The sequence below is a fragment of the Lichenostomus cassidix genome, chromosome 12 (genome assembly GCF_008360975.1).
Source record: "Lichenostomus cassidix isolate B80296 chromosome 12, HeHo_3.0, whole genome shotgun sequence".
Lineage (NCBI taxonomy): Eukaryota > Metazoa > Chordata > Aves > Passeriformes > Meliphagidae > Lichenostomus > Lichenostomus cassidix.
The window spans coordinates 8,752,969-8,763,728 of NC_139493.1; the positions used below are offsets into that span (position 1 = coordinate 8,752,969).

A 10,760-nucleotide genomic window follows, 5' to 3' on the forward strand; every position below is an offset into this window, starting at 1 on the left:
AGCGCATTCGGTCACTCCCCGCGCCCCGCCCCGGCCGCGCCCCGCCGTGTCCATGGCAGCGGCGGCGCGGGCCGTCCCCGGGCCGGCAGGGGGCGCCGCCGGCGGAAGCGGCGCGGGCGGAAGCGGCGCCGTCACCAGGTAACGGGGCCGGTGTCCGTGTCGGGGCGATGAGCGGCGGGGCCGGGCGGCGGCGGCGCCTGGTGCTGCACGTGGACCTCAACAACACGGTGGTGGTGGCGGACACGGTGACGGGGCAGGGCCCGCGGGCGGCGCTCAACAGCTTTCTCAGCACCGTCACCTGGGGCCGCGCCGGGGCCGCCGGTGAGCGCCGGGGCCGGGGCTGCGGGGCACCCGGTGTGGCCGTGGCGGGGGCTGAGCACCTTCCTCTCTTCTAGGCGAGTGGGAGTGGGTGAACGACCTCCCGTCCCTGCGCCCCCCGTGCCCCGGCGCCCTCAGCTACTACAGCCGCCACGGCCGGGATCCCGCCTTCACCGAGGCCGGCCCGGGCCGGCGCTTCCGCGACCTCCACGCCCGCCACCTGCGGCTGCTGGAGTGGCCCGGCCGGCCGCAGGACTCCTTGTCGGTGCCGGGGGAGCCCGGCAAAAGCTACCACCTGATCCTGCCCTCCTTCTTCCGCCTCCTGGACACGCTGCACCGGGACGGCAGAACATTCGCCGTTGTCTTCAGGACCTTCGGCACCGACCTGTCCCGCGCCCTGCAGGCCGTCAGCAGCGCTCTGGAAGGGCAGCACCCCCAGTTCCCCGCCCTGCGGGACGTGGTGGTGAGTGGCGCCCTGAGGGTCCCTCGTGATGGGGAAGAGCGGCCGGGTGGTCCCACGGAACCACCCCCGTCAGCCTGCTCTCCAACTGCTTGGCCAGACTGCTTTTAAAAGCAGCGGGTTGTCAGGATGAAGCTGTTAGCTGTGGGGGAGCAGGTGTGTGCAGATGATATGTGGAATGGTCTCCTCTTGGGGTATCCTGGGTTGGACAGAGCATGCCTTCTCCTGAGGAGGGGCTGCTGCAGCAGAGCAGGGCTCGCTGGCCCAGAGCCGATCGCAGCTGCACTCTCCTCCCACTGGCAGTACACCGGGCAGGAGCACTGGGAATGAGCATTAGAAGATGCTTCAGTTATTCCTTGGAGTATTTACGGGTAGCAGAAATTGAAACGGGGGCAATGTGCAGCTAGAGGGTCGTTCCTTTCCATCCCTGGGGAGGGGATGATTTTTGTTTGGATGTGTTCCATACCTACTCCTGTCATCTCCCCAGCACCATCCTCCCACACTGCCGTGGTGGGGAGTCTCCACCCTGCTGCTTGGTGTCTCTGCCAGTGCATGAAACAACCTGTCTGCTTTGGAAACCTTTCCTCCCCTGTTTTCTGTGGTCTTTCAGCTCCCTGTGGACCTCACCTCTGGCCAGATACGCTGCAGCAAGAGAGAGGTGGTGCTGACACGGGGAGCAGAACGTCTTGCCACCCGGGAAGACAAAAGAAAGCTTTACAATTACTTCAGCTCCTTTGAGGGAATTGGAGGCTTCCAAGACCACTTTGACTGGTGAGAAACAGGGCACTGAGGAAGTGGATTGGGCATTATTTTCTTTCATGTGATTCTCTGAGTTTCTAGGATAGCTCCTAGTTTTGAAGTCTTTATGTTGTTGGGGTCCCCATTACTTTGGTGCTCCCCATTTTGCCTGTGGGCAGCCTGATGGGACTCTCACACCTTTCCTGAGGTCCCCATCCCCTGGTGTATGTCCTGCTTTTCTCCAAAGACCCCCTGATTTGCCACCTTGATTTAAAATGCCTCTTTCCGAGGAGGCCGTGGGCAGCAGGACAGGATGTTCTCCATCCTGCTTCTCTGGCTCAGAGGGTGCCCTGGGCCTGCAATACAGTCTGCCATTACCTAGGAGCTATCACCCTCTCCCTCCCCTGACTGTTCCTTCTCCCACTTACTGTTTCAGGTGGGCCAGAAATCAGTTCTCTTCCCAGGGTGGGAAGCCCCTGTGGATAGACCCCCACGATCCTGACATTCACCACATCTTCATTGATGACAACATCCGGCTGGACGATGCAGACACCATTGTTCACCCGCAGGTAGGCAGCTGAAGGCCCCTCTGGCACCAGCAGCCTGCACTCAGGGCTGTCCCTGGTGAGCATCAGGCATGTTTTGTCCCCTTTGCATGAGGCTGCAAAGCAAGGGCAAGGCATAGACCTGGTGTCACTGCGTCCTGTGCCACCGGTGTTGGTGGCAGTGATGCACAGGGTGGGTGAGATCAGCTATCAGCAAAGCACAGCAGGTGCTGGCTGCCTCTGCTGCCCATTGAGTCAGCCCTGCGCCTGGCAGGAGTGATGCTGATATCCGGGCTGCCAGCCCTGTCACCATCTGAATGAAAGGGCAGTATTTGTGGGGAGCACACCTGGGAAACAATGTTTATGCAGACAGAGCTGTGCCTGGTCATTGGACAGCTATCAATGCTCAAACAAGAGCTGCAGGTCCACAAGTGAGCCTCAACCCCTGCCTGTTTCATCCATGTGGAGACAGTGCAGGGGGGAAAACATGGCAGCCAGTGAATTGTCTGCAGTGTTTTCCAGGCAGCCCGGGAATGGCAAGGGATGGAATGCTCATTGGATATTCCCTTCCATACAAGCTCTCTCAGCTTGTGAATTTGTAGCTGGTGGCAGGAGTTGTCATTTCCTGGACAGACCTGTCAGAAATAGTCTCTGGTCTGTGGCCATGTCTGGTTGAGTGGAGCTACTGCAATGGCTGCTGCGTGCAGATCTGCAGCAGCTGGAGCGTGGCTCACAGAGCTCCACTTGCTGCATTTCAGCCTCAAGTTATTTGTCTGATCAAGGAGTTCCTCCTTTGGCATTGGTAGCCTGCATAGCTGGTCGATCAGGCTGCTCTGCTGATCTCATGGCAGCCATGCAGCCAGCCCCAGGGCTGCTCCCACACTAGATCGCATAGGTAGGAACCAATTATGGTAGCAGCAGACCTTGTGGGAGTCTGGGCAGCAGCCAAGCATCTTCCCAGCAAGGCTCATCCTCACTGCTGGGACCTTGCTGTCCTGCAGCCAGGATCAGTAGGTTGAATGCCATTTTCCCCTCCTCTTGCGTCACCAGCTCTGCAGGGCTGTCCCCATGTTAGTGATGGTGACAGAGCAGTGCTGGGAATGAAACAGATTGCCAGGTGGCCTTAAGCAGAAGATTAGAAGGTGAAGTCCCTATTCCCTCCTGCGGCAGCTAAAGGAAGAGCTCTTGTCAGAGGTTTGCCTGGAGTCAACTGCTCCACAGAGCCATTTTCTTCCAGCTGCATGGTGTGGCCTGTTTCCTTAAGGGAGCACCAGCCACATGTGTGGCATGTTGGTTCAGAGTCAAAGGCATATTGTGAGAGGGGGTAATCTGGAGAAATTTCTCCTTCTGCTGCTGGAGTGGACATAGGATCACCCTGCCCTCTGCCCCCAGCACGCAGCCAGCATGGAGGCACCTGGCTGAGGGGAGGGCAGGGTGCCCTACAGGGTGTGTGTGCTGCTGCCAGGCGCTGCTCTCCCTGCAGGTGTTCTCGGAGCGGGGCAGCAGCAGTCCCAGGAGTGTGCCCACCTCAGAGCTGTACGACATTTGCCTGGTACAAGCCAATCTCCTGGAGGCTATCGCTGATGAGGACTATTTCCTGCACTGTGTGAGGAGGTGCGAGGAGAACTACGACCGCTACCTGGCCTGCATGGAGAAGGACACCTCAAGCCAGCAGTGGGATGGACAGTGATACCACTTCGTGGGGCTGAGGGGCTCAAGACTGGGACAGCCCCTGCTTCCTGCTGCATGCAGGCAAAGTCTCAGGCCAGCTCCTGCTTCAAGCTGTTACCTCTCCAATGTGCAATGTGGGCGTTCAGTCCTATCAGGAGCCTCCATGCGCAAACAGGAGCCTCCATGCGCAAGTGTCCTGGGAGCTTGTGTGATGGAATTCCTGGTGGAAATGGTTTTCCATTCCTTGGCAGCGTTGCCCATGGTGCCCACTTCTGCGTGAGGGCTGGGGCTCACTGTCCCCCTGCTGTCCCCAGGAAGGTCCCTTCCACCATGCTGTGATGCAGGCAGCGTCACAGTGTTTGTATCTCCCTTTCCGCTTCCGCAGCGATGGCTGGTGTGGAGCAGGTGCCAGGATGAGTACAGTGTTATCAGCAGCATCCCCAGGTGCCATTTGTGGCATGGTGTTCTTGGAGGATGCCTTGTCACTTCAGCCTGTTTTTAAAGCAAACCTTTTTAGCTCATTTCTGTGTGAGTTTCCTGCCTGCCCTTGGCTCTGCGTGTGCTGGTGGGTGGGAAGCGCCTTTCCCAGCGTGTTCATTTGCCTGGCTCAGCCAAGTGGGGACAAAAGTGTTGGTGGAGGGTTTAAGACCTATGTGCACCTTTCCTGACGCTGCTGAGAGACCCTAGCGCGGTCGTGCTCAGAGTAGGGCTGAGCTCATGTTCTGTCCTTGCAATAGTGACAGGACAGGGGTCCTCTCCAGAGTAGGTAGGTGGGTTCTCGACTTCATGAGCCCAGCACTGTGTGGCTCTGGCACCGGCAGCATGAAGCAAGGGAGCACAGTGTCTCTCCAGCCCCTCTTCCTGCGGTGGCTCCTTCCCGGTGAGGTGAATGCGGCAGGTGCACTGCTGGCCGGTGGCACCGGGAGGGCCTGGCAGAGGGGAGAGAGGCATGGCGGGGGGGCCGGGGCAGACGCGGCGCCGCCCCCACCGGCAGCGGGCGGGCCTGGGGCGGGCGGCGGCGCGGAGCGGCGGGGACAGCGGCGGAACGGGCGGAGAGGTGAGCGCAGTCCTGGTCCCGGTCCCTGCACCTGTCCCGTTCCCGGCGGCGGCGCGGCGGGGGACGGGCAGTCCGGGCACGGCGGAGCAGCCGTCCGGGTTGCGGGCGGGAGTCCGGGGAGCACTGGGGGTGCGGGCGGTGCAGCGGGAGCCCGGGAAGCGCCGGGGGTGCGGGCGTTGCAGCGGGAGCCCGGAGGACGCCGGTGGCTGCAGGCTGCGGGCTGCGGGCGGGAGCCCTGTGGATGCGGGCTGCGGGGCAGTGCGCCGGAGACCCGGGGGTTGCGGGCTGCAGGCAGGAGTGAGGGTAGCGTCGGGGTTGAGGACGGTGCGCCGAGGGCAGGAACCTGGCGGGGTCCGGGCTGTGAACGGGAAGCCTCTGAGGGTACAGACCCGGGGGATGAGGGTTGAGAGCCCCGGGCGCGCGGGAGTCCCAGTGCGTGCGGGCTGTGTACCAGCAGCACCGGGTAGTGGGAGCCAGGGGTGCGGGAACCTGGGGGAGCAGGAGCACCGGTAGGTGCGGGCAGAGAGCCCCAGGGAGTGGGAGCACGGAGGGGGCAGACAGGGAGCCGCGGGGTGCAATCGGGAGCCCGGAGGGGGTAGGCAGGCAGCCCCGGGTGCAGTGGAGAGCGCCGCGGAGCAGGAGCTGTCGCACCGCCGAGGGGAACTGGCTAGCTGGAGCTGGGGGAGCAGTGGGTGCCTGGGCGCTGACTCGGATGCTCTCCCCGCAGGAGGCCGTGGGCAAAGCCGGACCAGTGCCGAGCCGGGCCGGATGGGCGGCACGGCAGGGCCAGAGCCCGGGGACCCCCGGGGCGGCTGAACTGGCCCATGGCGGCGGGCGCGGGCGCCTTCGCGTGGGCCACCTTCCCCGCCATGCCCACGCGGCGCGTGTACTGCAGCGCCGCGCACCGCGACGGGCAGCTCTTCGTGCTGGGCGGCTGCGGGGGCGGCGGGAGAGCCCTGGGAACTGCCGAGGTGCTCGACCTCACAGCCCAGCGCTGGACCACACTCCCACCGCTGCCCACGCCACGGGCTGGCGCTGCTGCCCTCGCCCTGGGCAAGCAGATCTTGGTGGTGGGCGGCGTGGATGCCACACAGAGCCCTCTCGCTTCCGTTGAGGTCTACCACGTGGACGAGGGCAAGTGGGAGAAGAAAGCGGCACTGGCTCAGCCCTCCATGGGCATCTCAGCTGTGCAGAGAGGTGAGGGATAAGAACATATTGTGACTCCTGCCCAAAGTTTGCTGAGCATGCTTGGAGTCTTGGCACAGCACAGCATGCCAGGAGCCAGGGTTGGTCCCTCTCTAGTACCAGGGTTTGTGCCCATGTCTGCTCCCTGGACAGGGATGCTGTGGCACAGACCAGGCTGCAGCGCGGTGGGCAGGGCAAGGAGATGTCAGGACAGTGGTGGGAGCGGGCAGGGGTGTCGGCTGCACTGGAAGCAGGAGCAGGATTTGGCAGTATGGCTGTGTTGCCATGGTGTCTCCAGGGAGATGGTACTGCCGAGAATAATTAGAGAGGATGGCCTTGTGCTCTTCTCTGTGCCTGATGGATAGGATGGAGAGGGGGGCAAGAGGGTCCCAGTGTGGTCAGGGCATTGCCAGGCTCAGGTCTGGCTGCACTTATTGTCCCCCGACTGACCTGGAGCAGTGCCTGGCTGTAGGGATCAGCAATGCCTGTGCTGCCTGCCCTGGAGGGCACAGGGGGACTCCCATCCCTTCAGCACTGCCCACAGATCTGCCTGCCTCACTGCTGCCTCTTTTGCAGATGGGGCTGTCTATGCGCTGGGGGGAATGGGTGCGGACACTTCTCCCCAGGCACTGGTCCGAGTCTATGAGCCAGCAAAGGACCACTGGCAGCCTCTGCCCTCCATGCCCACACCATGCTATGGGGCCTCTGCCTTCCTACAGGGCAACAAGATCTTCGTCCTGGGTAGGTGCTGTTGGGGCAAACCAAGCATCCCCTGTGCCCCTGCCCTCTCCTTCTGCTGTTGCCAGGCCAGACCTGGTGCACCCCAGGGTGGCTCCATGCTGCCCAGCACTGCAGCCAGTGGGCCCCGTGCTGCTTGCTGAGCACACCAATAACGGCAGCTCAGGGCACTGACAGTCACAACATCTCTGTGCACAGGGGGTCGGCAAGGCAAACTGCCTGTCACCGCCTTCGAGGCTTTTGACGTGGAGACAAGGAGCTGGACACGCTACCCCAGCGTGCCCAGCCGCCGTGCCTTCGCCGCCTGCGCCATGGCTGACGGAGTTGTCTTCAGCCTGGGTGGGCTGCAGCAGCCAGGGCCCCACAACTTCTATTCCCGTCCCCACTTTGTCAACACCGTGGAGATGTTTGATCCTGCTCAGGGTGAGCTGCATGTCCTTGGGTGGGGTGGGAGTGTCTTCCATGAGTCTAGGATTACTCCGTGGGTTGGTGAGAATTGTCTGTGCCTGAGAGACATGATTATCTGGGCTCTGAACATCAGCTCCTTGCACCCATGGTGAATCCTGCCCTGTGCTCCCTGGTGCCAGGGAGTGATTAACCTGGGGGTGTCCTGGCCTCAGTGTGTAGAGAGGAATCCCAGCAGATGATTCTCACTCCTTGTCATACCCAGGTGTGTGGAGAAAGCCAAACCGCACCATCCGTATGAAGGAGAAGAGAGCCGACTTCGTGGCTGGATACCTGGGAGGAAGAGTGGTGGCTGTGGGTGGCCTCGGTAATGCTGGGGGTAGGCGTATGGCCGCGTTCACATCCCCATTCTTTGTGGTACATCAGTGATCTGCATGACAGTAGCGAGACTGGCTGTGCAAAGCCAGGGGGTACTGCAACACTGTCTGCAGCAATGTGTCTCTGTGCCCTCACAAGTGCTGGGGGGCACCTACTGCCCTGTCCCACAGGCTGCCCCACTGTGCCCCTGGCCCCTTTCACCCCCCAACCAGGCTTTTCCCAGCTCATGTGCAGCGTGCTGGGCTCACAAAGCCCGTGGTGGCTCAGCCCCTGTGTGCAGGGCTGCAATGATGCATCCCTCTCCCGAGAGAGCTGGGGAAAGGTTAGTGCTGTCACTCAGCAGAACGGATGCAGCAGGAAGCGCTGCCTGGGGAGCCTGGTGCCAGCCACAGCATCCCCAGCCCTGCAGTGAGGGCTGCCAGACCCCTAAGATCACTAGGGAATCACTAGGGGAATGGTGCTGGCTGCATCCCTGCAGTGTGGCATTGCTCCTGAGTCCTGCTGCAGCTGGAGCTGCCCTCCTTTATCGCTGCAGGGTGCTGGCATGGGGAGGGGGGGAGGGTGAAGAGGGGCTGGGGAGGCAGAGCCAGCAGTGCAGCATTAATGCCAGCAGCCCTCCCTGAGGGGACTTTGCTAATCCTCTTGTGCCCCAACTAATTGCCTCTGGGATCTCAGAGCCCGTGCAGCCCAGAGCTCCTGTTTAGGCATCAAAGGGATGTGGAGGGGGAAAGGCAGAGCCTGGGGTGGCGGGGGGAGCTGCACAAGGGCTGATGCCGTTCTGTCTTCCACAGGGAACCAGTCCTGCCCACTGGACTCAGTGGAAGGGTTCAGCCTCTCTCAGAAAAAGTGGGAGCCGCTGCCCCCCATGCCCACTGGCCGCTGTTCCTGCTCTAGCTGCCTGGCACCCAGCTTGCTCTTCGTCATCGGCGGGGTGGCCCAGGGCCCCAGCGGCGCCGTCGAGGCTCTGTGTCTGCGTGATGTGCCCTGAGTGGGACCCCGTGCACCAGCCCTGGCCAAGCACTAAGTGCCTGAAGACGGGGACAGGGTGTGTGAGCACCCATGTGTTCACCCAGGGTGACCTGGCTCCAGGAAGCCTCTGTCCAATGATGCCAGGCACCAGAGCAGCTGCAGTTTTGGGAAATCCTTCCAGCTCCTGCAGCGCTGTGGCAATGGAGCCCAGGGCAAACTCCTGCCTGGTGGGATGGCCATGGCCAGCAGCATGGAGGGAGCAGCAATGGCAGGACTGTCGCTGGCCTCACTGCCCTGTCCGGCCCCATCTGTGCCGCGGCGTGTCCGTGCCGTGTGTGTAGCAGTGAGTGCTGTGTCGTCGTAGACCCAGTCGATGTCTCATGTAGCACAGAGGTGCCCTGTAGCTCAGTGCCTGGGAGGTGACGTAGCAACTCAAATAAATGAAACACGTGGAATTTTATCCCACTGGAGTCATGTCGTCTCTGGTTATCCTACCGCAGGCAGAGACATGCTGCAGCCTGTCAGGAAAACCCCTCCCAAGTCAGAGTTCAGTGAGCCCATGCTGTGGGGCAGGCTGGATTCTTGTTCTCCCCACTGCCAGGGTGAGTGGAGCCATGTGATGTAGGGATCCAGCCCCTATTTGGAGAGTGGGAGCTGAGTAGTGGCTGCTCTGCCTTGGCACAACCTTGTTCCTGCTTGGCCTCCTATGGGTGAAGAGGCTGCAGGGGGGGAAGGCAGCAGCAAGAGAAGGACTTTTTGGAGGAGGTCAGGGTGTGAGAGAGGCAGGGAATGGTGAGGGCTGCCAGGATGCTGAGAAGAATCAAGAGATGCCTAATGTCAGGGCTCCTGGGCCCCATCCAGCACCACAGCCCCATCTCAAAGGATGGACCGTGGCTGGTGTGTGGGAGACCTGTGTCCAACTGTGTCCAGCTTCCCTAGGCAGGAGCATTGCCATCCTCCTTAGTGGCAACCAGGAAGGGAAGGTAAGCTCCATACTGGTGGTGTCTGTAGGAGATGTTTAGGGGTGCACTGCAAGATCAAGGAGTGGTGACACTTGAATTACCCAGTGCTATGGGCTCACCTGAGCCTTGCTACTCTTGGCTCCACACAGAGTCCCACACCCAAAGCAGAGAGCAGGTGAGGGATTCAATCTTTCATTGGTACTTTAGAAAGATCTCACAAGTCCAGGTAAATATCAAGTATAGATGCTTGACCTTTCAGGGAGCACAGCCAGCTTGATCCTCGGGTGGGCTGGAGGGCCCTAGAGACAAGAGGCTGAATCCCATTAGAGTGCAGCAACATCCGGCACACTGCTGTGGCAGGCTGTGCCATCTCCCAGCGCATCACAGCATGGGAAAAGTTGGAAATTATTAATAAAAGAGCATTCACAAGACATTTTCATTTTGCTGCTCCATTGCCTCCAGTGCCCACCTGGCACAGTGACTGCAGGGTCTGTCCTGGTGTGCTGCATGGCTGTTTGTCTGTGATGGAGGAACAACTTGGGATACCTGGCTGGTGGTACCTCTGCTGGAAGCATCCCTGCATCTGCCTCTGGAGTTGCCATAGAAACCACCATTGTGCCAGAGCCAGCATCAACAGTGAGCCCCAAATTAGAGCCAGGAGGATGCGCTGGCAGTCGGGGAGGAGGTCAGTGGCTTTTGCTATGGTGGGGGGCTGGACAGAGGGACACCTCCTCTGAGCACAATGTGCTCCAGCCTTCTATGAGTATTTCACAGCACTCCCTGACCTGTGCTCAGCCCTGGTGGGCTTATCCTTCTCGGGGTCCCGGAAGGTGACAGAGCCCTCACTGCCACTTTGGTACCTCTCCCCACCCTGACAGCTCTTTCCAGAAGCCACCAAGGCTTGTAAGAATTCCACTTCTGCTAAAACTTTAGTCATGGGGGACCCTAAATCATGGAGCTGCATTGGAAACACAGGCCTGATTAATAAGCTTTTCCCGCAGGAGCATTGCATGAATGGGATAAATCAAGATGCTGAGTCACTAGCAAATTGACATCCCTGTGTGCCAACTTCACAAGCTCCCTGCTGCTGATGGGATGCCCAAGGCTGCTTTTCCAAATTCAAGGCAGTGGTGGCTGCAAGAGCCAGAGAATGCTGGAGGGGGAAGCTGCAGCTTGGGAGCCCCTTACTCTTGTGGTGTTTCCAGTAGTGAGGCTGATGATCCCTGCCCCAAAGGGGTTTGCCCCTTTCTCAGCGGTACTTTGGCTCCTGCATACACTTTCCCTGCACACTGACCCACCACAGTGCCTTTTGGCTTGGCTCCTCCCCCTGAGGG

At 60.7% G+C, this 10,760-nt stretch overlaps 2 protein-coding genes across 4 annotated transcripts; both read left to right on the forward strand.

The window, feature by feature from the left end:
* Positions 1-69: 69 nt before the first annotated feature.
* On the forward strand, positions 70-4,253 carry LOC146431630 (uncharacterized). The gene is made up of 5 exons (XM_085072491.1): positions 70-321; positions 396-781; positions 1,389-1,549; positions 1,953-2,085; positions 3,545-4,253. Exons 1-5 carry the CDS (start codon positions 168-170, stop codon positions 3,749-3,751), a joined length of 1,041 nt encoding a protein of 346 aa, XP_084928617.1. The 5' UTR covers positions 70-167; the 3' UTR covers positions 3,752-4,253.
* On the forward strand, positions 4,042-8,631 carry KLHDC8B (kelch domain containing 8B). 3 transcript variants are annotated; one of them, XM_085072494.1, is made up of 6 exons: positions 4,042-4,176; positions 5,517-5,986; positions 6,551-6,715; positions 6,911-7,135; positions 7,383-7,496; positions 8,287-8,631. In XM_085072494.1, the coding sequence occupies exons 2-6, from the start codon at positions 5,614-5,616 to the stop codon at positions 8,481-8,483; spliced, it is 1,074 nt and encodes a 357-aa protein (XP_084928620.1). In that variant the 5' UTR covers positions 4,042-4,176; positions 5,517-5,613; the 3' UTR covers positions 8,484-8,631. The 3 variants fall into 3 exon arrangements, with proteins under 3 accessions (XP_084928620.1, XP_084928619.1, XP_084928621.1); XM_085072493.1 differs by lacking the exon at positions 4,042-4,176 and adding an exon at positions 4,395-4,789; XM_085072495.1 differs by lacking the exon at positions 4,042-4,176 and adding an exon at positions 4,395-4,789 and having other exon boundaries at positions 7,383-7,484.
* Positions 8,632-10,760: the final 2,129 nt, after the last annotated feature.